The sequence below is a fragment of the Ammospiza caudacuta genome, chromosome 10 (genome assembly GCF_027887145.1).
Source record: "Ammospiza caudacuta isolate bAmmCau1 chromosome 10, bAmmCau1.pri, whole genome shotgun sequence".
In the NCBI taxonomy this organism is placed as follows: Eukaryota; Metazoa; Chordata; class Aves; order Passeriformes; family Passerellidae; genus Ammospiza; species Ammospiza caudacuta.
Window position 1 is genome coordinate 20,415,752 of NC_080602.1, and position 25,835 is coordinate 20,441,586.

Consider the following 25,835-nt stretch of genomic DNA (forward strand, 5'->3'; position numbering starts at 1 on the left):
GGTGCTTTAGCAAGAGTTTCCTTCTGGATTAGTGGCCTCAGACACATTTTGTAATGGGAACAGTAGGAGAGTGGTCATCTTCTCTTCTACTTACAGACAGGGCCTTCCTAACACTAACACTGTGCTGGGCATGGCATTTCAAGGAATATGTGAGCCATTGGGGATTCCCAGGTGAGCATCAAGAGCAGGCAAAGGTTAAAAACCAACATCTCCAAGGAGACACCAAATAAACCAGTTCTGTAGAGGAAGTGTCACCAGGGGAGGGTGTGAGTAGTCTTCTAAGTGTCTAAAAGCTTTTCTGCCAAGGGCAAGGCAATGAATCAGTCTCCAAATCCAGGGGACAATACTTTTATGTTGCCACGAAGAATTAAATCACACCTTTTTTTGAACTGAAAGTAAAATAAAAAATCTAAATAGCTTGCCTAGGAGGGCATCCTTAAAAAGAAACTGGGCAGACATCTGTCAGCAGTGGTTATGGGGTTGCTGATCCTGCATGGAAATGAATCAGATACTTCTCCAGCCCCTTTCCAGACCAAAGGATGAAGGTGCCTTGCAGGGGTTTGGGGATCTGGCTCATCCTCTCACTGTGGTACATTACTGATTGTGGAGCAGACTGCAGAGACAGGGGTGTGAAGCTGCTTCCCTGCACCCTGTGGGTCTGGGAGCTCTGAACAGGGAATGTTTCTGGTGCTGGAGTGGTGGGGCAGGGAGGCCGTGGTGCCTTGGCCCTGCAGAGCCAGGGCTGGCACAGCCTTTGTCCCAGAGGAAGGGGAGGGGATGAGCACAGGCTTTAGTAGGGCAAAGGCTGTGCTGGCTCCTGACTCCAGCCAAGGCAGGGAGGAGGTTGCTGTGCCCTCTGCACTTTCAGCCATGCCAGCAGTGCTGGAAAAAGTCTGAGTGCCAAGAGAGCAAACTTTGAAGCAGGCTGGTGCCCTTTGTCCCTCTGTCTGAAGGGCAGTGGCTGACCCCAGCACCAGCTGGAGGCAGCCCAGCACACTCATGTGCCTCTGCACCCAGCCAGCAAGGCAGGCACAGCCCCAGGCTGGCAGCAAACTCTGGGCTCTTTGGGAAGCAAAGGGGATTTTCTTTCCATCTGTGCCTTTCCCATGCTCCAGGGAAGCCTCCCACCCCCACGTAGGAGCAATGCAGCCACAAGCAGGGAGCCATGGAGCCGTGTTGGGTGCTCACCTCCATGTGCTGAATGGGAGTGCTGGGCAGCTGTGGGCATTGTGAGCCAGTGCCAAGGGACACACAGCACCCTGGACCTCTCATGTGCACTGATCTCCCTGATTATTGCCTTGTCCTCAGGCATTTGTCCTCTTTCCATCATACTGTCCTCATCTCATCAGTGTGGCTCATCTGCAGTCAATAACCAAAACTTGGCATAGTCCCATACAGGTGGTGTGGTCTTTGTTTCAATCAGTACCACAAATGGATTTGTTAACAATGGTGTGAGTCCTCAGTGTGCCTCCTGTGCACTGAGGCCATGGGAGAGCAGCATTTTAGTGAGGGCACTGCTGGCTGGTCAACGAGGGCATTTGTGAATCCGCATTTGGGGACCCATGTCTTGTTTTGGTCCCACCATCACAGGAGACATCTTAAATAGTCTGTGAGAAGATCACTGAGAGGGCATTCAGGGGCATGGAACACAGGCTACACCAGCACTGAATGGGGTACAAACTCTGCTCAGAGGTGCACAAAGCAAAAATAGGACATGTCAGGTACAGCAAAGAAAATTCCAGCTGGACATGAGGAAAAAACAGTTTAACCATTAGTATGGTTAGCACAGGAACTGGGCCTCAGAGAGAGAGGAATCTTCTCCCTAGAGGTTTTTAAGACTGGACAACACCAAGAGCAGCCTGATCTGGCTTTGAGGGTACCTCTGCTTTGGGCAAGAGTTGAACAAGGTTATCTTCACTTCCAAACTGATCTTTTTCTCCATCTATCCCAAATGCCTAAAACTTTCCTAATGCAGTGTCTGCCCTGACCCTCAGCTAGAGCCTCCTCACCAAAAGCCTCATGAATCATCTTAGAAATTGCAGACCTGCCCAAACCAGATTGCTTCAAGCAGAATATGTCCCCCACATCTGCCTTCTGCTCCTTGTGCTCAGTAAACTCTCCTGGGGAGAAGCCACGTTCTTGATCTCTGTTAGGTGTCCCAGCAGGATTGTACCATGGTCCATCATGAGACACAGCAGGGCTTACAGAAACACAGGAAGGTTTTAATCTCTTAGGAAACCCTGACTCTTCCCCTTCTCCCTGTCTGTCCATGATCTGCTGCTTTGGAGGTGGTGAGGTGGTGAGCTCCTTCTCCTCTTGTGTGGAAGGAGAGGTGTTAAACCCTGGCACGTTCCAGCCGTGCTGCAGCTGCTGCACTCTGCAGGGAAGGCAGCAAAGGGGATTTTCTGCCGTCATCTGCTCCCAATTACGGTGGTTTCAGGGAGCTCCTTGGCCCGTTTCCACCACGATCCCTCAGCTCCCGAGCCCACGCAATGGGAGGTGGGGCCTGGTGGTGATGGTAGTGGCCAGAGCACAGTGCCTCACCCTCACAGCACAGGCTGAGGGGACACTGCAGACACCACTCCCTGCTCCTGCTCTACTGGGGACAGGCTGGCCCTCGGTGAGTAGTCTGTGCCTGCTGGGTGCTCCAAGACAGCTTCAGTGGGACCATCAGGGATCACCCATTCTCTCTAGATGTCCAGAATTTCATCTGCTGCTAAGAAAAAGGGGTCTGTGCTGGGCCTGGAGCTGTTTTCACAAGGATGAGTGTTGGCATTGTGAGCAGCAGATATGTATTAGGGGGACGCTGACCTCAGCTGGACGTCTCACCATATCCCTACCCACTCCTCTTCTATCTGCTCCTGTCCTGCCTTCCTATCCCTCCTCAGCCAGAGTCTATTCTCATGCACATCTGTCAGCATCCTGGCTGCTCTGAGTTTGCTTTTCCAGCATACTTTATCCTGCCCTTACCATAACTTCTCTAAACTACATGCCTCTCAACTAATTCTTTTGTATCTTTGCGTGTTAAGGCACACAAGCAGGGCAGGGCTGCATGGAGGTTTTGGTTTTACATTTAACTGGTAAAAAGTCAAATGTTGGGCAATGCCACGTCCATTGCACCCATGGGAGCTGTGTGTCAGCCCAGCTGCTGTGCTTGGGGGTGGAGGAGTGAGGGGGAGCCCAAGCCCAGCCCTGCTTTCAGGCAGAGTCTGCTGTTCCCAACTTTGCTTTGCAGGTGGGTGCGCCACAATGACGGTGAAGAAGACTCAGGCTCTGCAGGATGGAAGTGCCAAGGTGGGTGCAGGGAAGGGAGAGAGAAAAGGGCACAGATGTGCCAGGGGGGCCAGGTAGTGTGTGCTGACTGTGCTGGATGAATACCAGCCACACCTCTGTCTCACAAGTCCCATGTTCTCTTTATATGGATCTTTACCTGCAGTAGTATGGAGCATCATCAAAGGGAAAGGACAAACTGTTTTGCTTGCTTAAAATTAAATTGTTCAGATTCAAAATTGTTAATCTTGAGCTGATGCAAGCACTAAGTGATAGCTGCCAACTGTGCCTGTCCTTCATCTGTGCCCCATTTAGTCCCCAGACCTCCAGCATGGAGGTTTCCACAGGGTGGAAAGCCAGAGGGAGCATCTAAATAGTTGGGCTTGTGTGATGGTGTTCACATGGGTTTTTGGTTGAGGGAAGAAATGAGGATCTGACTCCATGTTTCAGAAGGCTTGATTTATTATTTTATGATACATATTACATTAAAACTATGCTAAAAGAATAAAAGAAAGGATTTCATCAGAAGGCTAGGTAAGAATAGAAAAAGAAAGAATGATAACAAAGGTTTGTGTCTTGGACAGAGAGTCCAAGCCAGCTGGGCTGTGATTGGCCATTAATTAGAAACAACCACATGAGACCAATCACAGATGCACCTGTTGCATTCCACAGCAGCAGATAATCATTGTTTACGTTTTGTTCCTGAGGCCTCTCACCTTCTCAGGAGGAAAAATCCTAAGGAAAAGATTTTTCATAAAGGATGTCTGCGACAGGCTTGGGATATTGAGGAGTGAAGACCAACCCCCTCAGACATTGCCTGCAGTGTCCCTGCTCCCTCAGTGGCAGCAGCCAGCCTATGGTCCTTACTCAGCATACCTGGCAGACCCTCAGTGGGGCTAGAGTAATACCCTTCTACTGCTCCTCTGCAAGCAAAAGTGAGTCCTCAGTGTGCCTCCTGTGCATTGAGGCCATGGAAGAGCAGCATTTTAGTGAGGGCGCTGCTGGCTGGTCAAGGAGGGCAGTTATTCTTCTACAAAGCATTGATCCCGTACAAAGCATTGATCCCGTACAAAGCAGTGATCTCTGCTCACTGCAACGCACCGAGAGCCAGCGGTGTGCAGGCAGCGGGACGCTCCTCAGGGAATTGGGGCGCTCCTCAGGGCATTGCTGCTGGCTCACCCATACCCACCCACCCCGCAGGAGAACGTGCTGCAGAGGGTGCTGCAGCTGCCCGTGGTGAGCTCGACGTGCCAGACGCTGCAGCGCAAGTACAGCAGCACCAAGGAGTCGCACCCGCTGATGGCCTCGGTGTGCGAGGTGTACGAGCGGGGCGTGCAGGGCGCCGGCGCCCTGGCCATGTGGGGCATGGAGCCCGTGGTGCGCCGCCTGGAGCCGCAGTGTGAGTCTGTCTGCCAAGGGGGGACGTGGCAGGGGGGTCCGGCCGGTGGGGCAGTGCTGGCACAAGCATGGGCCTGGCACAGCCATGGGGTTTTCTTACCGTGCTTTTGCCCAAGGCAGTCGCTGTGGCCAACAACCTGGCTTGCCGGGGCTTGGACCATCTAGAGGAGAAGATCCCTGCTCTGCAGTACCCTGTTGACAAGGTAAGTCACAGGCAGGACTGTCACTCTTGCACTGAGAATGACATTGGAACAGGCAGTATTGTAGAAAGAGCAAAGAAGGCTTTTTTCAAGAGAACCACACAGTTTTTATAGAGTGATACAATAGATTCCATTAGATTGGCTAGTTAACAAAAACACCTTCCTCATACACCATCCTTGAGAAGAACAGAAAGACAAAAGTAGAAAAACACCACCTGCAGATTGTTTATACTTTATAAGTTGTCACATCCTTACAACTCCCTAAAAATTCTCACAAGGCGCTGTGAGAAACGCTTGCTCTTTCTCTCTGTGTCCCATGGGATCCACACAGGACAGTCTGGGACACCCCAGCCCCTCTGAAAAGCCCACCGTACATCTCCTCCAGCCTTGTTTCTGGATGGTGACAGGCTGCTGGCTGGGAAACAAAGCAGCACCTTCAAGTGAGGGCTCCTCCAAAGGCCTCTGCAACCTAAATGATGGCTGGGGCTCCCAAATATAAGTCAGCAATGTCTGTGTCCCATCCCAGTCAGCTACCTCCACCCCAGGTGGAGAGAGCTGTTATGCCCCTATTAGAGCTGTTCACTGGCATGGACGTGGCTGGGGTCCCTGCAGTCCCTCTGGCTGTCCCATGCCACCCCAAGCACACCAGAGGGGCTGTTCTCCATCTCTCTTGCCCACAGCTCGCATCTGAACTGAAGGACACCATCTCCTGCCCCCTCCAAAGTGCCAAAAGCACCATTGGCAGCTCCATGGATAAGATCATCGAGCTGGCGGCGGAGGGCTATGAGGCCACCAAGAGCACAGTGGAAACGACAGCCAAGTACACAAGGAAGAACTCAGTGACCCAGATGGCAGCTGCAGGGGTCGACACAGCCCTGGGAGGGCTGGAGAAGCTGATGGAATACCTGCTGCCAGAGGAGGATGAAGAAGCAGGTAGTCCTGATGCCCAAATCCCCTCTGAGGGCATCTGGTGACAACTGGCTGGGCGGCTCCTCAGTTGTGCGGTGCGTGGGGCAGGAGGCAGCCCCTGGAATTTGGCATAAGGCTGCCTAGGAGGGTTGTCCCACCAGAATGTAACCATTCTTCTGCCTGTACTCTTCTCCCTTTAGATAAGAAGCCCAAAAAGAAACATCTGTCAACACCAAAGGTGTCCCAGCAGCAGCCCAGCACTACCACCACCACTCCCAGCACTCCCAGTGCTCCCAGGGCTCCCAGTGCTCCCAGGGCTCCCAGTGCTCCCAGGGCATACAGCACATGCAACACACCCAGCACTCCCAGTGCTCCCAGTGCTCCCAGTGCTCCCAGTGCTCCCAGCACCCTGGGCCGGATTGGTGCTTTGGTCAGCACCGTGTCCCAGCGCGCTTACCAGCAAACCACCCAGAGCCTGCAGCGTGCCAAAACCAAGGGGCAGGAGCTGGCCTCCTGGATCCCCATCCTGGTGAGTGCCAGGACCCACCTGCTGGGCTCCTGCTCCCCCATCTCCTCTTTTGAGCTGATTTTGCTTCCAGACAGGACGTTTCAGGCTCCTTGGAGCAAATCTGAGCAGAGTTCACTTCCCCTGCTCAGCAGGACAAACTGGGACTGGCGGTTCCTGCGTGATGTTCACACATAACCATGTACCACATTAGTGGGACGAGTTATTTTTAGCAGGTTCCCAGCATGTAATTGTTGATTTATGGCCTTGCCATAACATCCTTCCTAAAGCAAAAAGCCCCTGCAGAGACCCAGAGGGGATGGGGAGAAGGAGGTGTTTTTCCTACCCTGTGCTGCAGTGGGAACAACTTCCCTGGCCTGTGCCAAAATCCCAGAGCTCCCATCTGCCCTCAGGGTTTCTCCCCAGATGTACAAATGAACTTCCTGTGCACCCCTGTGTACCTCAGGCTAAAAGGACAGAGTGGGACCAGCCAGCTCCCTCTGAGTGGTGCTTTTTTGCTCCCCTGGCAGGGAAGCCTGGCCAAGCCGAGTGCCCCTGCAGCCCCCCAGCCCCGCAGTGACGGGCAGGGCTGGCTGACCCGGCGCCACAGCAAGGCACCCGAGCAGAAGCAGGAGAAGGCAGGCAAGAAAGACACCAACCACGCCAAGGTATGGAGCAAAGCAGAGCAGTGAGCTGGGAATGCTCCAAAGCATCCTCCTACCCATGGACCATAGAGGCTGTTCCTCCATACCTGTGGAGCCTCTATCCCTGCTCAATCCTGAAATGCAACTTGGAGGATGCAAGAGGGGGGTGGCAGTGGGGCAGCCCCAGGAGACCCCTTCCCTTTCTCCAAAGCTGGGCAGCCTCTGTGCCAGGCAAAATCACTGTGGTTTGTATGTTCAAAACTCCTTTGGAGCTGTGGGATGCCAGCACTGAACTCCCTCCTGAACCTCTGAACACCCCTGAAAATGCCCTGCCGTGGTGCCTGCAGGGAGGGGCGGTCTGAGCCGGTGGGGCTGGGAACAGCTCCTGCCTGGCTCCGCTGGGAGCTGGGGACGGGAAGCAGCAGGTTGGGGTCAGTGCCCTTTGCCTCTGCCTGCAGCGGAAGCACAGCCCCGAGCAGAGGGTCCCTGGGGCCCGAGTGGGGGAGCTGGCAGGGACAGGGAGAGACCCTGCTGCAAAAGGGCTGCGGTGGCTTTTGCACAGCAGCCAGCTGAAATCTCTCAGGCTTAGAGCTGCGAAGGGGATGGGGAAACCAGGACCACCCCTGTCCTGTCCTGCTGGCGGTGGGGCAGCCCAGGAGCTGAGCTGGTTTCTCTGGGCAGGCGGGACAGGACCCTGGGCTCGTGGGCAGCGTGGCTCACAACCTGCAGAGCGCCTGCGCCTCGGGCATCTCCAGCGTGAAGAAGGTGCCGGCCGTGGCCTGGGATGCGGCGGAGGGCTTGATCCTCTTCACGCCCCGCAGGCTCTCCAGGGCCATGGAGACTGTGGATGCTCTCGGGGGAACCCTCGTCAGTGCCCCTAAGCATCTGCTGGGCACCCTGTACAGCTATGTGCCGGTGAGTTTGCACCCAGCCAGGCCCTGTCCATCTCCAGCAAAGCCCATTCTGCTCAATCTCCTGCCATGGGCACCCCACAGCTGCAGGAAATGTCAGACTGGGGAGATGGGGTGCCATGAACACACCTCAGTCCCACCCTCCTCTTGAGCATCCCCAAAGCCATGACAGTGAGTCCCTCAACAAAATAAATGGGTCAGACAGTGGTGACACCTCCACACAGCTCATGCCCAAGCCAAGGTTTGACCACATTCCTGGGAAGTTGAAATTTCAGGCTGAGACCCTGTTCTCTCTCCTTTACCTCAGCCTGTTGTTCCCCTGGGAGTGTTTCTCCACCACAGCTGCTCAAGGACTGCAAGCCACCCACTCCTCTCCACTCTGGGGGCAAACTGGCTTCTCCTGAGGTTCTCCCAGTTTAAGGGGGGCTGTGCAGCACAGGTGGGGCAGGGCTGGCAGGTAGCTCCACCTGGCTGGGCGCTCACCCCATCTCTCAGCTCCGCAGGCAGTCGGTGAAGGAAGAAGAAGCATCCAGGGCCAGCAAGACCAACACGGAGAAGAAAGAGAAGAAGGAGAAGGAGGAGGAGGAGGAGACCAAGCCCGCTGCCCCCTCCAGCGAGGAGAAATCGCAGCTGAGGAGTGACTGGCGGCTGTACCGTGGCCATCACCCCCTGTCCTTCCTGGGGCTCGAGGACCCCCTGTTCCTGCGGCACGGCTACTACCGCAGCCCTGCCCTGGAGCCCGAGTACCCGTTCCCAAGGAAATCCGCCTTCTCCCCCTACAACAGGAGGGTCAGTGAGGGCTCCTACCGCTTCAGCCCCGAGTCCATGTACAGCCGGGCCTACTACGGCAGCCTCTACAGCCCTGTCTACAAGAAGGACTGAGCCAGAGGCAGGACAAGCATCCCAGCCCCTCTCCAATCCCCTCAGCACGCTTTGCTGGGCCCCTGCCAGCTTCCCACACTCACCCCTGGTTCCAGGACAGGAGCTCCAAGTGGTAGACAGGCCATGGGACAGCTTATTCTGGAGTGCATCAAGGCCAGGATGGGGGAATAAAGGCAAACAAAAGCCCTGCTACCAGAAGGAGAAGGTAGGGGAAGGTGGGACTAGGCAGATGAAGGAGATGTGGAAAGAGCAATCACCCAGGGCTGGCACTGGGCTACCTTGGACCCTGCTCAGCAGACAGAACTTAGATGGGCTACACATTGAGAGAGAGAGGGGAGGATGACAAAGCTGTCAAACATCACCATAGCAAGCCTGCTTCCCCATCCTTCCTCCCTCCATCCCCCCTTGCAGGGCACATCCCTAGGCACAGATTGCTCCTCCATGGAGAGGCTGAAGATCCCCACCACCCAGCCGGATTCATGAGTGGGAAAGCCCTGGGCGCTTCTCTCCCAGCTGGTGGTGGGATGGACGGTGGGGTCAGGAAAAAGAACAGGTGGAGCTCCTGGAGCCCCTCTCCTACAGGATCACCTGGCTTCCCACAACACCTTGTTGCATCTGCTGCAATAATAAACCTGCAATAATAAACCACCTGCAACTCACCCCATCTGCTCAGCTTCTTTGTGGCAGTGAGACACCAAACCAAGGGAACACAGTGGGGTGAGACCCCCAACTCAGGGCCAAGGGAGTGGGTGCAGGAAACATCCTGTTACGTTCCCTGTGGGTAGCTGCCCACAGAGTGGGTGCTCATGCCCAGCACGGTACGTGTCTCTTCCCATGCCCCAAGTACAAATTCACAGCTCCAAGGAGCCGGGGCTTCCTGCCAAAGACAATTTATTGCATTTCCAGAAGAACACAGCAGAGAAATCAGTGTCCCTACAGCACGCACAAACCCTCTCCCAATACACTGCGCTCCCAGGGCACAAAGAGAAGGGTTTGGGAGAGGCAGGGAAAAGCCTCCCAGCAGCACAGGGGTCAGCGAGCCCCTTTCCCCAGCTCCTTTCCTCCCCGGGGACAGGCAGCCCTGCAGAAGGAGCGGCTTGGGAAGGCTCGTGGTGCAATTCCCATGCTGGGAACGAGCCCCACGCCTGGCTTTTCCCAGGCACAGCCTGTACAGCGCCCGCCCGCACAAGGGAAACAAACGGCTGGGATGGCTGCAAGGCTGTGGGGGAGAGAGAGGGCTGTGAGCACAGCTGTTCAAAAGCACGGCAAGGGGGATGGGAGGCACCAGCCATCACCAAATTCCCCAGGATCGCCGGTGCCCTGGGCTCTGATATACACGTGGGAACTATCACTGCCTCCCCAGTGGGGAAAGCACCACCTCTCCAGCTCATGGGTGCTCCAGGGTTACTGAAGAGGACCCTGGTGAGGGTAAAACAGGAATAAGGGTCCCAGAGTAGGAGTGGAGAGACAGGGAGTCGTGTGCTGTACAAGAGCAGGATGTTCTCCCTAATCGCTGACAGCCTGGGCAGCTCCTGCTGCAGGAGCTGGGGATGCTGCTGCCTGGAGCTTTGGCAAAATCCCCCCGTGGTTTCCAGTGTTGGAGGATGGAAGGAGAAAGCAGGAGGCACCTAAAGAGCTGGTAGAGCAAAGAGATGAGACTGTCCCACGGCAGAGCCAAGAGGAACCCACTACAGTCCTCAGCTGCACTGGCTGTGCATGGCAGGACACCCAGACCCTGACACGAGGAGGACAGCAAGGAACCCGTCATACTTATGGAAAGACACACACCATGTCCACGGGCACCCAGCAGGCAGGCCTGGCCCAGCTGGGCAGCACAGAGAGCAGCAGCAGCCCTGCAGGGGCTCAGAGGGAGTCCGTTCGCTTTCGGGCAAACACAGCCGACATGGTCTTGACGATGCCCCGGATCCCTGTGCCCTTCTTCAGGGCCAGCTTGGTGTCTGGGATGAGCTTGGCCAGTCCGTGGAAGACCATGAGGGCCCCGTGATAAGCCTCAGCTGCAGAGACCTCGTAGAAACCGCAGTCTAAGGAGAGGGCCAGGAGCCGGCCCTCCTCGCTGGACACCTCCCGCTGGTGGTGCAGGTCCCGCTTGTTGCCCACAATGACAATGGGCACCTTCTCCTGGCTCTGCCCCTCCTTGGCAGCCTTGATGAACTGCACTTTGAGGGGCAGGATGTTGAAGCTGGCACGGTCACAGATACTGTAGACCAGGACAAAGCTGTCTGCCCACTGGATTCGCTTCTCCTCCGAGGAGCCATCCTCTGCCTGCTCCTGGGGAAAGAGAAAAGGAAGGGTTGTTTCATTGAGCTCCCTCCCTCCAGGCCTGCCTGATGGAACAGGGCAATCCTGAGCCTGTCAGGACAGAGAACAGCAAAAGGGCAGAGAGAAAGAGGAGTACCAAGGAAGGCAGAGCAGCACCTGGCTAGCAGAACTAACCAAGGGGGGATGATTCAGCTTTCACCATCACACCCTAATCCTAACCCTCACCCAGCTGCCAAGCACTGCAGGCTGTAGATGATAACAGTGTGGGACCTCAGAGCAGCACCTCAATTTCTTTAGCAGTCCTGTATTCCCATCAGTGCTTCAGCTCCAGTGTTCTCAGCCAGAGGGCCATGGGCTATGGTAACTATTGCTACCCTGTCAGCAGCATTGCTGTCCTGTGCTTGGCAGCTGAGAAGAGTTCAGTCACCTATGAACCCTCTGATCTGAAAGCCTTGCTCACTTGAACCTCCCAGCCTGTGGTTCCCCATAGGTAACTTCCAGTAAAGGGGGTTTTGGCCCTGGGGTAGAAATGGGTGATAGGAGTGGAGCTCTCTCACCTGGGAATTGGGGACGTCCCAGATGTGTAAGAGAATCTCTCGGCCATCCACGGTCAGGTTGTGGCTGTAGATGAATTCTGTGCCCCCAAAAAGAAAAGAAAAATCGTCATCTTCACGGTGCCACCAGCTGCCACCCTGGACCTTTTGCATCCCAGAGAAGCAGCTGTGGAGCAAAGAGATGGGTCACTGAACAAATACAACACTGAGCCCCTGGGAGCAGGCAGATGCTCTGGAGAAAGGCAGGAGAGGATGGGCTGCAATGAAATCCCACAGCAGAGCTGTCTCTGTACCCAGTCCCTGCTGGGAACTGGCCTGGCCTGGCACTCACCCATGTCCCCGTACTCTCCAATAAAGCGCCGGGTCAGGAAACGCACGGTCAGAGCTGCAGACAGAAGGACAGGAATCATCAGAATAACCCAAAACCTGGAGGATGCTCCTGTCTAAATCCAGAGCAGAGTCAGGCACCATGCCCTTGTAAACTCCTACAAGCAGCAACGACCTCTGAGTTTCCCCAGCCACCAGCAGGTCTGTGAGTGCAGCAGAGGCACAGCACGAACCAGCATCCGCACGAGCGGGAGCATCAGCAAACTGCAGCTCAGTGCAAAATACCTTCCCCTGTCATTGCCCGGCTGGCTACAAGGTTGTGCTCAGCTTCCCCACCTTGACCCACAGCTGCACCCCAGGGCTCAGCCCCATCTCACCAATTCACTCCATGGGCTGCTCCCTGCCACTGTCCTCCAAACGCTGCTGCAGTTTCCAGCCTGCTACAGCTCACCGTCAGTTCTCACCTGATTTCCCTACGTTGTCTGCTCCCATGACAAGGACGTTCGCTTCCATCTTCAGGGCAGCGGGGCCAGACACCTCCATGAGGGCAGGGTGGTCGGGGGTGAAGCTGGTGCTGCGGCGCAGGGGGAGCCGGAGCCCCATGCCGAGCGTGGCCGAGCCCCTCGCACGGTCCCAGCCGTGTGTCCAGCCCGGCTCGGCACAGCCGGCAGCCCAGCGCTTCCCACGGCACCCGGGGGACCCGCCAGGCCCATACCCCTCCCCGCAGCCGCAGGGGCGGTGCGCAGGGAACTGCAGGCAGCCGGATGAAAAACTTTGTCATCGCTCGGAGTGTCCTGAACATACGTCAGTGGCTGAGCCGGCCCTGCCAGCCCCCAGCGCGGCGGGCGGCCGGGAAGCACCAGCTGTCGGCACCAGCTGCTCCCAAACCGCATCCCAGGAGGGACCCACGCCCCCACCCCAAAGCACTTTGTGCCTCGGCAGGGCCACGCCGCCTCTTGTCCCTTCCGCACGGTGATCGTGGCAATGTCACCCGGGAGTGCGGGAGTGTTACCGCTGCTGGGCTGGATGAAGCGGCTGATGAGAGACGCGAGTCCCCTGTGGCTGGCGGAGCATCTCATGGGCGGCGGAACTTTGTTTCACCAGCGATGGAACACTCACGATTAACGGAGCGCTGCCTCGCATGTGACGAAGCATCTCACGAGGGACGGGATCCCGAGTGAGGGAGTGAGTGATGAAACATCCCAAGAGTGATGGAGCATCTCCCGAGTGATGGAGCTTCTCCGGAGCAAGTCCCGCAGACACGGGCATCCCCCGCTCCCCCCGACTGCTCTCCGCGGGGTGCAGCGAGGATCGGCTGCATCCTCCCTTCCCGACCCTCCGCATCCTCCCTCCTGGTCCCGCATCCTCTACCCTACCCGCATCCTCCTCCCTTCCCGACCCTCCGCATCTTCCTCCCGGTCCCGCATCCCCCTCCCTGCCCTGCCCTGCCCGTCCCGTCCCGTCCCTTCGGGAGGAGCCGCTGACGCCATCGCGGCGCGCCGGGCGCGGCCATGGCGGCGGAGGCGGCCGTGGTGCGGGTGGCGGTGCGGGTGCGGCCGCTGCTGCCCCGGGAGGCGCTGCGGGGACACCGGCCGTGCCTGCGGAGCGATGCCGCCACCGGCGAGGTGGAGCTGGGCCGCCGCCGGTTCCGCTTCGCCGCCGTGCTGCCCGAGGCGGCGGGGCAGGCGGCCGTGTACCGGGCCTGCGTCCAGCCGCTGCTGCGCGCCTTCTTCCGCGGCTTCAACGCCACCGTGTTCGCCTACGGACAGACGGGCTCCGGCAAGACCTACACCATCGGGGAGGCCAGCGTCGGTGAGTCTCGCCGGGACCGGCGGCTCCATGCCCGCCAGCATCCCTGTCCCGCCAGCATCCTTAGTCCACCAGCATCCCTGCTTCTTCAGCATCCCTGTCCTGCAAGCGTCCTTGCTTCTCCAGCATCCCTGTCGCGCCAGCATCCCTGTCCTGCCAACATCTTTGCTGTGCCAGCATCCCTGTTCCTCCAGCATCCCTGTTCCTCCAGCATCCCTGTCCCACCACCATCCCTGTTCCTCCAGCATCCTTGTCCTGCCAGCCTCCCTGCTCTGCCAGTATCCTTGCTTTACCCAAACCAAACTGTGTCATCATCATCTCCATCACTTCCAGTTTCACTCCCAAACAGCCCTTCCACTCTGCCAGCCCCTCCAGCTCAAGCCAACCTCCCCTCACCATCCCACTGCCAGCAGCCTTTCCTTTCCCCTTACCTATGTTGCTGTAGCCACCCCCAAAAGTGTATCTCCACACCCTTGAGATCACAGTGTTTAGGTTTCTCCTCTTTCACTGCAGGACAAGTGACAGGACCTGGTCTTCCACCAGCTCTGAAGGTGGTTGGTGTTGGTCCTAGGTCCTGAAATAAACCTGAAGGAGAGGGAGGTTTGCAAGTGTTAGTCCTGTTAATTTCTTTATATGAAGGAAATGAGCAAAGAGGCAACTTTCTCATGCTGGTTTAATGGCATTGTGATTTCTTACAGAGGATGTGCTATAAACATTTCAGTCATCTTTAGTTAATTGCATCATTTGTAAACACTAAATTGTTTCACAGTTTTAATGTACATCTGTTTTCAGTCTCCCAGCTCAGGCTATCATTGCACCAAATTTGAGAATTGCCATTTTACATGGCTGTTGGAGACAAAAGAAAAAATAGAGTGCTATGGCCACATACAAGCAAGCTACAAGCACACAAAAAAAAAAAAAAAAAAAAAAAAAAAAAAAGAAAAGAAAAGCTGCTCTCAGTTGGGAAAAGTTGTGGAGTCATGCTGGCTTCAAAGGACAGCACAGTGCAGCTGCAGGCATGGTGTTTGATACTGAAATGCTGAGGTGCTTTTTCCTTCTTGAGGAAGGACTGGAACCAAGCAGCTTTGCTGGAATCCAGCACAGCGGTGGGATAGGATTTGCCCAGAGGTCTTGTGGGATGTTTAGCCCAGGCTGAGAGGGCTGAGCTGTGGGGGAGCTGTGAGGCTGCTCCTTTCCAGCTGACGTGTGTTGCAGGCAGGCTCCTGACCTGAGCTCTGTCCCCAGCCAGCGTGGGCTCCCTGGATGCTCCATGGGTGTGTGCCTCTCTTTGGCAGCTTCCATCAATGAGGATGAGCAGGGCATCATCCCAAGAGCCATGGCTGAGACCTTCAGGCTCATTGATGAGAACGACCTGATCGACTACACGGTCCGAGTGTCCTACCTGGAGGTGTACAAGGAGGAGTTTCGGGACCTGCTGCAGGTGGATACAGCCAGCAAAGACATCCAGATCCGGGAGGATGACAAGGGGAACATTGGTATGTGTGCCTGTGCACAGGCTCCTTTTCTCCCCATGTTGTAGGCCAGAGCTGGGTTATCTGTCCATGAAGGCAGAGCCGGGTCTTCCCCCACCATCCCTTTGTCTCCTGCAGCAGTTTGCTGTGCTTAATCTTGAAAGCTTGTCTGGGCAAAGCCCGGTATGGGCAGGGTGACAGCACCAAGCTGTGCAGAGCAGCTTGGGCAGCCCATCCCTCCCAGCTGTGGGATTCACATTCTCTGAACCTCAGAGAAGCAGAGAAAAGAATGATCAAAAACAATTCTTATCTTATTAGCTGCTCCTGTGTTGTGCCAAAGTAGAATGTAGTGTGGAGATTGTTTACCCGCAGTGATGGTGTTTTGTTTCCTTGGGCTATCAGGGCCAAGCGTGTGTGCAGACTGTCGGTCAGGAGACAGTCACAAGATTTTGTTCAGTTGAGCTGAGTGCTTGTGCAGTTTCAGTTTAGATATAGTGTAATGTAATATAGAATAATATAGTATAATAAAGTAATTAATTAGCCTTCTGATATCAATGGAGTCAGATGCATCATTCCTCCCTTTGACAGGGATCACCTGCTTTTACAATACCACAGCTACCTTTGCTTTGCAGTGCTCTGCGGAGTGAAGGAGTCGGAAGTGGAAGGGCTGGACGAGGTGCTGAGCCTGCTGGAGATGGGGAACACGGCCAAGCACACGGGAGCCACGCACATCAACAGGCAGTCGAGCCGCTCGCACACCATCTTCACAGTGACCATGGAGCAGCGGCGCGGCGCCGGCCGCCTGCCCCTGCACCGACAGCCGCCCGCCCTGCCCGCCGCCGGACAGGTCCTGGTCTCCAAGTTCCACTTCGTGGACCTGGCGGGCTCAGAGCGGATTGTGAAGACGGGAAACACAGGGGAGAGGCTGAAGGAGAGCATCCAGATCAACTGTGGCCTCCTGGCCTTGGGCAACGTCATCAGTGCCTTGGGAGATCCTCGGAGAAAGACCACCCACATCCCGTACAGGGACTCCAAAATCACCAGGTACCACTGGGAGCAGGGCCCCCCATGTCTCACAGGCTCAGCTTACAGGTCTGCCCTCTCTGCAGGTTCTGATGTAGGGAATCTCAAGGATCAATGAGGCCAGGATAGGAATGCAGCCCTAGCTCGTTGCAGTGCTACAGACAGTGAGGCTTGCATAACTCATGCTGCTGAAGCAGAGATCAGGTGTTGCTGTGGGTTATCCTGCCCTTCCTGCAGTCAGGGAATAAAAAAATACTCCCAGTAGATTTGTTGAATGGTCCACAGTTAGTTCTTAGCTTGAGCAGGTGGCCTTTGCAATCTCCACCAGGACATACCTAGCAGTGATCACAGAGTCAGGGACCTCCCAACCTCAGGAGTTATTTGGATGAAGACTTGCCGTGGTGCAAACTGTTAATCCTCTGCTTAATGATTCCATTCACATCACTGATGCCAACGAACTACAGAGCAAGGACCAGAGCAAGATCATTTTCCTTGGACTTAACCTCTGAAAACCTTCTGTGTTATTTTGTATTTCTGCCATTTTAATCCCTGTGCTTTTCCTTAGGATCCTGAAAGACTCCCTGGGTGGGAACGCCCAGACCGTGATGATAGCCTGCGTCAGCCCCTCATCCTCCGACTTCGACGAGAGCCTCAACACGCTGAACTACGCCAGCCGCGCTCAGAACATCCAGAACAGGGCGGTGGTGAACTGCCGCAGGGAGACGGAGCACATCGAGGAGCTGCACCTGCAGATCAAGAGCCTGCAGAAGGCGCTGGAGCAGCGGCAGCGCTCGGAGACGCGCACCATCCGCCGCTCGGGCAGCGCCAAGCGCGGCGTGCCCGACGCCACTGCCCGGCTGCAGGCCGAGTGCGCCCATTACCGCACGTGCACCGACGCCGCGCACCGCCTGCTCTCCGAGCTGCAGGAGGACAGCAGCCTCAGCCTGGAGCAGGTCCTGCGCGTCAAGGAGTGGCTGTGCGCCGTGGAGAGCCAGAGGAGCGAGCTGACCTCGGCCGGGCTGGACAGTGGCATTGAGAGCACCTCCATGGAGGAGCAGGGGCAGGAGGCACAAGGGTCAAAAGTGGCAAAAGGACAGGTAATAGGAGAGTGTTACAGCTCTCTGAGGTGGGGTTCATCTCGTGGCCACAGCAGCTCCAGCACAGCATGATTAAAGGGTCAGGAGAGGGAAGGGAGGAGAGGTAACCTGTCCAAGAGGCTCTAGGGAGGCAGAAGGACATGGTCCTCACAGCAGGCAGGGAAAAACTAGGACTAGGACTCTCAGCTACAGCTGAGAGATTTATTACATAGGAAGAATCTGCAGAGCTGTTGTGTCCTTGCAGAGATGGGAAGAGAAGGACAAATACTGATGCTGCCTCTCTTTTATTTTGGGGAGCAGGTGAGCGCTGAGAAGAAGTGTGAGTCCATCAAAGATGAGCAGGTGGCCAAGCTGCAGAGGCAAGTGGAACGCCTGGAGGAGGAGAACCGTGATTTCCTGGCTGCCCTGGAGGATGCTATGGAACAGTATAAGCTGCAGGTATTTCTGGGCTCTGGTCTCTTTGAGGGACCTGCCCCACTCCTCTCCTTCCTGCCCAGGGGTGCTCAGCCCAGCTTTCAGGTTCCTCTGCAGTGAGTCTCAGATCAACATGTATGTAGCCACATTTTTCTGATTGTTTCCTAGAGTGACAAACTGCAGGAGCAGCAGGATAAGATCTCAGAGCTGCACGTGCGCTTGGAGATGGCAATGCCAAACCTGTGTGTGCCAGGACTGCTGGAAAATCTTCACCTGGTCACTGCCAGCCAGAGACCTCACACAGCCCCACTGGATGCTGCCCCTTCTCATGGCTTTGGTGGGGTTCCCTCGGGGCTGCTTCCTGAGCAGAGTGGAAGAGCTCTTTGCAAGAAGGTGAGGGCATAAGGCTGTGCCACTGAAGAGCTGCTGCCTCTTCATTTGGCTGCTCTCCACTGTAGGAGAGCTTTTGCCCTGCTGTTCAGTGTGATCCTTACCAGAGGTGTAGTTCAGTGCACTGTGCTCAGTGCTCAAATCCAGAGTTTTACAACTCTGGCAAAAACAGCCCAGCTTCAAAACTGAGGCTTTTGCTTTCATGTTGTGGGTGAGTCCCAGAATTGTTCAGTGTTTGAGCAGCAGAAGCACAGGCAGCTGGCAATGCACTGATTCTCCTGAAAATACACTCAATCAATTTTGTTGCCTTTATGTCTAGCAGTGATGCTCAGCTGGGAGCCACTTTTTCTAACACGCTCTCACACAGCTTGTTTCTTCTCTTTCCAATTCTGTGCCCAGAAGCTCAGCAGCAGCTCCTGCTTGCAGAAAGAGGAACTGGCAGGCTGGCACCCGAACCACACACAGCACCCAAGTGGTGATCCTGAGGCGAGAGAGGTGGGGCTGACGAGGGAGCTCAGCCAGGACTCAGAGAAGCCATCAGAGGTGTCCTCAGGAGAGGAGATGGAGGAATGTGAACAGAAACGGCCCCTGTCCCAGTGCCGGTGAGTTGGGGCTGTCCCAGCCAGCTGTCCCTGTGCCGTGTCCCTGTCCCTGGCTGTGACCTGTCCCTGCCCCACCTCTGCAGCTCAGCTCTCGTGTCTGATGCAGGGCAAATGCTGCCTGTGGGGTCAGTGATGCTGCTGGTACACCTTACTGCTCCCTGGGGAGCTCATTACCATCATTCCTGACCACAGCTATTCTTTCCATCTCCTTCTGGAGCCTGTGGATCATGAGGGTCCTTACTGGGAACAGCTTTAGCAGTGTCCAGACCAAACTGATTAATTTGCTTCTCCTTCTAGAAATGGGATCCAAAATTTGAGCAAGAAAGAGATTTTCAAGTTGGGTGAGGAGCCAAGTGGAGGCAATGCCCACTCAATTCAGGAGGAGCAGCTGGAACTGCCAAAAGGCAAGTAGCAACTGTAGGTTGTTGGACAATCTTCCATGGGCTGGTGGTGCTTCACTGGGAGATCTTGGTGTCCCACCTGGATGTGCCCAGAGGACAAAAATGGAGCAAAAATGGAACCCAGCTGCTTTTGTTAGGGAGAAACTTGAACTCTTAGGGTCTGGCAAGGGTGTATGTTATAGTAGAAGCTTCAGGTGACTCTGGGCAATGCTGTGCCAGACTCTGGTGACAGATCCAAGATCAGATTGTCCTTCTGTCACCCATCTGCTAAGACAGGACTTTCCTGATGTGGGGATCTGTGTTGCAGAGGTCTATGGGAAGCGGGAGTCACTGCTGGGCTGCCGGGAGCGCCTGCCAGGGAAGGGCTCTGAGTGGAGGCTGGTGCAGGCACAGCAGAAGATCCGAGAGCTGGCGATCAACATCCGCATGAAGGAGGAGCTGATCACGGAGCTCATTAAGACAGGTGCAGAGCTACTGGCAGGAATATGCACCCATTTCCCATTAAGCCTCCTCCTAGTTGTGGTGCTTAGTCTCTTCTTCCATCCTCATCTTCTCTGCCTGTGTTGCTTGTGCTCAGTCTCTTTCTCCTAAAAGCAGCAGGGCTTTATTTCTCCATCCCTCCAGCTGACAGAAACCCTTCCTACTGGTTTGTTCCTTCCCTGGAGTACCTGAGGGAAAGTGAACATTCAGTCTCTGTAGCCAAAAATACTTGTGGAGGGGGAGGAAGGGTCGGGATCCTGGCTGTGAGAGAGGGGGCTGTGTTGCAGGCAAGGATGCCCAGGCTCTGAACAAGCAGTACAGCCAGAAGATCAGTGAGCTGGAGCAGGAAGCAGAGCAGGTGCGGGCAGAGCTGAGCGACAGCCAGAAGCAGCTCCAGGAGCTGGAGGCCAAAGAGCCCTGGGACCCTGGGGAGAAGCGCAAGCTGCAGGAGTACCGCACACGCCTGGCGGCCGTGCGGAGCAAGGCACAGGTGAGGGGAAGGGCTGAGCAGGGCAGAGCTGGGGGCATCTCTGCAGAGAGAGGAGGTGCCAAGGGTGGTTTTCCCCCCTGGCAGGTTCTGTGCAAGAAGAAGCAGGCGACGGAGAGGCTGGTGTCGCTGTCGGCGCAGAGCGAGAAGCGCGTGCAGGAGCTGGAGAGGAACATCCAGCTGATGCGGCGGCAGCAGGGGCAGCTGCAGCGGCGGCTGCGCGAGGAGAGCGAGCAGAAACGGCGCCTGGAGACGGAGGTGAACAAGGGACAGCACCGAGTCAAGGTAGGAGAGGCCAGGAGCAGCTGTGGGGTTTGTGAGGATGACTCTGGCTGGGCTCTGATGTGGTCTGTGGTTGTCTTGGAGAGCATGGAGACAGCTCTATCCAAAGGGCTAGAGGAGAACATAACCTGTCCCTCGGCCCCTGGGCAAACACATCCCACTCCCTCCATGCTCATGCTGCTCTTTCACCTGCAGGAACTGGAGCTGAAGCATGAGCAGCACCAGAAAATCCTCCGCATCAAAACAGAGGAAATCGCGGCTTTCCAGAGGAAACGGCGGAGTGGCAGCAACGGTTCTGTGATCAGCCTGGAGCAGCAGCAGGTACAGACAGCAAGCCTGCCTCTGCTTCCCTGCTCAGGGGGGATGCTTGGCAGGCTGCAGGCTGATGGGAGACATCTGAAAACAGACCTGAGCCCATCTTATGCTTGAGAAGGACAGTCCATAATGTCGTTTCCATCTAGTAGCAGAGGACTTCAGATCTTTTCTTACCCCAGAAACAGGATCTCATCTAAATCCTAGCATTGGTAAAAAAGTTTTGAAGTTTTGTCTGTTAGCAGAAGGGTGGTGAGAGATGTGCCCTCCAAGAACTCCTTGACAGCTGGGAATTTAGTTTAGCTCTGACTTTTGGAGGAGCTGGAAGGATAAAACCAGTGAAGTCTGGGCTATGGGGGTTAGCAGAGATGGAATAAGGACGCTTGTTCAGATCTCAACCCTGCTGCTCTTTAGTCCAGCAGTCCTGGGCACTGCTGCTGCTGTCTGCACACACACACACACACTCACCTTTTGCTTCTCCCTCCATCAGAAAATTGAAGAACAGAAGAAGTGGCTGGACATGGAGATGGATAAAGTTCTCGAGCAGCGCCAGGCCCTGGATGAGCTGGAAGATGAGCTGAGGAAGCGGGAAGCTATTGTGGCCAAAAAGGAAGCCCTGCTGCAGGAGAAGAATGGCCTGGAGACCAAAAGGCTGCGCTCCAGCCAGGTAAGACAAGAGTGTTACACCTCAACCCTTTGCTTGATTTCCAGCAGAGGTGGAGGCTGGAAGACTTGGGTGCCATCCTGGGCCTGGCTGCAGGCGAGGATTAGGGGGCGTTGGGAAGTGGGTAGGAAATCTTGTCTCTATGAAAGAGTCTGAGCTTGTTGGTTTGGTAGCCCTTGGTCTGACTGGGGATCACTTGACCTAGAGAGGGAGTAGAACAGGGCTGAGGGCCTGACTTGCCTTGGGAGCAGATCTCCTTGAGCATGCTGTGCTGCAGGCCCTGACAGATGACATAGTGCGCGTGTCCAGCCGCCTGGAGCACCTGGAGAAGGAGCTGAGCGAGAAGAACGGGCAGCTGCGCCACGGCAGCGCCCAGGACCAGCAGCAGATCCGCCAGGAGATCAACAGCCTGCGCCAAGAGAAGGACCAGCTGCTCAAACAGAGGCTGGAGCTGGACAACAAGCTGCGCCAGGGCACGCTGCTGTCCCCAGAGGTACCTCTGCTGGGCTGGGAGCAGGAGGCTGTAGGAGAGAAGTAAAGATTGAGCCTGAGATCGTTGGCAGATGCTCCCCCACATCCCAAACTGCATGTCCCAGCTTCTTACCAGCACTGACGTGACAAGCAAGGCTAGGGCAGGGTGAGACAGAGCAAACCCTTTGCTCCCTGGTAACTACAGCTCTGCCCTGGCAGGAAGAACGGATCTTGTTCCAGCTGGATGAGGCAATCGAGGCTCTGGATGCAGCCATTGAGTACAAGAATGAGTCCATCACATGCAGGCAGCGAGTCCTGCGGGCCTCGGCCAGCCTGCTGTCACAGTGTGAGATGAACCTCATGGCCAAGCTAAGCTACCTCTCCTCCTCTGAGACACGAGCTCTGCTCTGCAAGTACTTTGACAAGGTGGGAGACAACTGCCCTCTGTGCTCGTGGGAGCTGTATTTCACTTACTGGCTGTTAGTGATTGCATTATTAGCCAGCCAGAACACATCATAAACATAACACAGCTTGAATGCACTTGTTAACAGAAATTGTGACCTGACCACACTCCTGTTTTTCTCAGTTCCAAGCTTTCTCCTTGCATCATATTCCTGTAAAGTAAGGCCACAGAGCCACAGCACCATGACCCCTAGCTGGGAGAGGGGCTAAGTAGTCATAGGATGCATGGATCCCTGCAGGGGCTCTGCTACATCAGTGCAGCCACACCTTGCTCTTCCCTCCACAAGGCAGCTCTGACATCCCAGCACTACTAACCTTTGTAGGCTGTACCAAAAAACTAACCTGACTGGGGCTGGGGCAGGAAATCCTCCCAGGCGTGAAGGAGCTGAAGAGTTCCTTGCTCTTGGGCCCTGGCCAGGTGGTGACACTGCGAGAGGACCAGCACAGGCAGCACATTGCCTTCTCAGAGCTGGAGATGCAGCTGGAGGAGCAGCAGCAGCTGGTGTACTGGCTGGAGGCGGCTGTGGAGCGGCAGCGGCTGGAGATGGACCGCCAGCTCACCCTGCAGCAGAAGGAGCACGAGCAGAACATGCAGCTACTGCTGCAGCAGAGCCGTGGTAACCCTCAGCTCTCCTCATGGGCAGCAGTGCTGCTGCTTTTGTCTTTCTCAGGGCTCCCAGGCTGAAACAGCCTTGTTCTTGCTTGTAGAGCACATGGATGAGGGGCTGGCCAGCAGCAAGCTGCAGTATGAGGCAAGGATTCAAGTGCTGGAAAAGGAGCTGAGCCGGTACATGTGGGCAAACCAGGAGCTGAACCAGAGACTGAGTAACATGAACCTCCATGCTGGACAGACCAAAGGTGAGAGGAAAGCCAGGCAAACCCCTAGGTTTGCTGTTTCTGCCAAGTTAAAAGGGAGGTTCAATTCCCACAACTGGCAGTGACAGCTTGGAGCAGTTCAGAGCAGTGCATGTGTAGGTCCTTCAGCAACTGTTATTGAGGCACCAATTTTGATTATGGAAGTCCTGATAATCTCCTCACTGTATCCTCATTTTTTCCCAGCAGGGATGGAGAGAAGCATTCATGGCGCTGGGGACAGAGCTGCCCCTGAGCTTGGCACCTGTGAGGAATTCAGCCTCAGGGAGCAGCCCGTGCCTCCAGCTGCCGCTGAAGAGAGCCCTCGGGCCAGGGATGAGAGCAGGGACCTGGTGCACGCCCCTCTGCCCTCGACATGGAGGCGTTCCTCACTGCCCAGCGACAGCCCCGGCGAGCCCCGGCAGAGGGACCCAGAGCACTCGCTGCTGAGAGCGGGGCAGCCCCACGAGCTGCTGCCCCCGCGGAGCCTGGCGGCTGCTGCTGCTGCTCCCAAAGCCCGGCGGGAGCTGCGCAGAGCCAGCCTCAACGTGAGCCCAGTGCCTCACCACCCAGCCATGATAGACGTGAGGAAAAACCCACTCTAGAGCCAGCCTCAATGTCAGCCCAGTGCCTCACCACCCAGCCATGATAGACGTGAGGAAAAACCCACTCTAGAGCCAGCCTCAACATCAGCCTAGTGCCTTATGACCCAGCCATCATAGATGTGAGGAAAAACCCACTCTAGAGCCAGGCTTAACATGAGCCCAGTGAGTAAAAACCTGCTCTAGAGCCAGCCTCAACGTCAGCCCAGTGCCTCATCACCCAGCCATGATAGATGTGAGGAAAAACCCGCTCTAGAGCCAGCCTCAACATCAGCCCAATGCCTTCTGACCCAGCCACGATACACGTGAGGAAAAACCCACTCTAGAATCAGGCTTAACATGAGCCCAGTGAGGCAAAACCCGCTCTAGAGCCACCTCAATGTCAGCCCAGTGCCTCATCACCCAGCCATGATAGATGTGAGGAAAAACCCGCTCTACAGCCAGGCTTAACATGAGCCCAGTGCCTCATCACCCAGCCGTGATTGATAGATGTGAGGGAAAACCCTCTCTAGAGGCAGGCTCAAGGCTCACCTGGCACAGGGAGCAGTGGGTATTGCTGAGCTGAGCTTGAGAGCTCTCCTGCCCCACAAGGCAGCCTGGCTGCAACCCTGTTACATTTCAGAGGCCTGGGGAAGAACAAAGATGTGATTTGTTGTCATGAGTGTGTAAGGTGTGGGAGCACCAGCCTGCATTCTCCGTGTTGCTGCCAGTCGAGGCAGCACTCACTGACAGGAAGCTTTTCCTCTGCTCCCTCAGCAGCTTGAACACTGTGAAGCAGGAGACACTTTGTTTCCAGGCCTCTTAACACTAAAAACTTGTTTACAATGTGGAATTCTCAGCTGAAGAGCTTGCTCAGCCCTGGCAGCCTCGGAGGGAGATGCTCTGCAGCCCTGCAGAATTTGTACATAGATTTTTGTAGTAACTTTGTGTTTTTTACATTTTTACTATAACTTTTCTAATAAAGCAGAGTGAGCTTTATGAAATGGTGACTTGTCAGAAGGGCCACTTACTCCAGGTATGTAGGAAAGGAGTTGTATTTAAATCTCACTGCATGGGAAGTCAGCTGCTGTCACACTGTTGGCCTAATGTTTAAATATCTGTTTTCAGTAGTCCCAGCCACATCTAGAAGGCCTCCTACATTAAATTGCCACAGGAGGAACATCTCCAGCCAGCAATGTCCATGATAAAAGGAACTCTGGTTCTGCTTTTCTCTTGCAGCCTCTAAGCTGCTTTAAGCAGGGTTTTCATATTCTTGAGAGAACTTCCAGTCTGGATTTAAGAAAGACTAAATGCAATCCTGCAGCTTAACACTGACAGCTCAGGAAGGGGGAACAAGTTTAACTCTAGCAGGGAAAGAAGTAAAGCCCAGATCCCTGATTTAAGAAGGGCAAGGGGTAGGGGCAAAGGGCTGCTTGACCACTTGATCCTAAAAACCAAGCCACTGCTTCAGCCTGAAATGAGAACAGCTACCACAACCATGACTTAAGGAGTAACACAGCAAGTTAAAAGCCAGCATTTGATATAAGAACCACCTTCTGATCTACATCCTTGACCTTGCCTGTAGTGGTGTGACAGTGAAGGGAGGATATTATTGAGGGCTCTGTATGTGCCTGAGCTACACAAGATTAAGTTCAGACACTTTTATTTTCTGCTGTTGAAAACAAAGACCTTCAATAGGAAAAATAACAATCTATCCTCCTTGGAAGTAAGTAGCAGATTTGGAGCTCCACTCTATCCCATCTAGTCCCTCAAAGCCTTAAAGCCACATAACAAACCCCTGGTTTCCCATGCCTTGTTTTCGGATCACCCTACACCATCTCCATAGCTTTCCACCTCCTGTGCAATCAGTAGACACAGTGGTGTGAGTTCCCCAAGATCACTACCCCAAGGGAAAAAATTCAGCCCTTCCAATATTATGCACAATTTTAGCCCCTTGTAGGCTACATCTCAGGCACTGAACCACAGCTCCTGCTCTCTTCATGGGGTTAGAACACAAATGTCACAGGCAACTAAATCACTTTTTAATCCATGACTCAGTTTGGTAAAGAGTAGTCTTGAAACTGTCATTTCCAGTTATTCCATCCGAGTTTTACTTCTCAAGGACACTTCCCCAGCCAATTCTTTCTGGCTTACTG

At 55.1% G+C, this 25,835-nt stretch overlaps 3 protein-coding genes across 3 annotated transcripts; 2 read left to right on the forward strand and 1 right to left on the reverse strand.

Moving 5' to 3' along the window:
• Nucleotides 1-2,563: 2,563 nt before the first annotated feature.
• PLIN1 (perilipin 1) lies at nt 2,564-9,378 on the forward strand. The gene is made up of 9 exons (XM_058811431.1): nt 2,564-2,620; nt 3,236-3,294; nt 4,471-4,669; nt 4,789-4,871; nt 5,549-5,801; nt 5,978-6,306; nt 6,813-6,950; nt 7,608-7,841; nt 8,333-9,378. The coding sequence occupies exons 2-9, from the start codon at nt 3,250-3,252 to the stop codon at nt 8,717-8,719; spliced, it is 1,668 nt and encodes a 555-aa protein (XP_058667414.1). The 5' UTR covers nt 2,564-2,620; nt 3,236-3,249; the 3' UTR covers nt 8,720-9,378.
• A 378-nt stretch (nt 9,379-9,756) lies between these two features.
• LOC131562158 (ras-related and estrogen-regulated growth inhibitor-like protein) lies at nt 9,757-12,593 on the reverse strand. Its single transcript, XM_058811726.1, is given in 6 exon segments — nt 9,757-11,008; nt 11,557-11,633; nt 11,885-11,938; nt 12,345-12,483; nt 12,485-12,518; nt 12,520-12,593. Coding segments are annotated over 6 exon segments (804 nt in total). The 3' UTR covers nt 9,757-10,582.
• A 798-nt stretch (nt 12,594-13,391) lies between these two features.
• KIF7 (kinesin family member 7) lies at nt 13,392-24,600 on the forward strand. Its single transcript, XM_058811498.1, has 18 exons — nt 13,392-13,692; nt 14,985-15,185; nt 15,794-16,205; nt 16,750-17,281; nt 17,582-17,719; nt 17,864-18,088; nt 18,485-18,687; nt 18,985-19,091; nt 19,396-19,551; nt 19,856-20,058; nt 20,143-20,340; nt 20,533-20,658; nt 21,140-21,316; nt 21,591-21,806; nt 22,004-22,210; nt 22,665-22,863; nt 22,955-23,104; nt 23,306-24,600. The coding sequence occupies exons 1-18, from the start codon at nt 13,392-13,394 to the stop codon at nt 23,701-23,703; spliced, it is 4,149 nt and encodes a 1,382-aa protein (XP_058667481.1). The 3' UTR covers nt 23,704-24,600.
• The last annotated feature ends 1,235 nt before the right edge of the window (nt 24,601-25,835 follow it).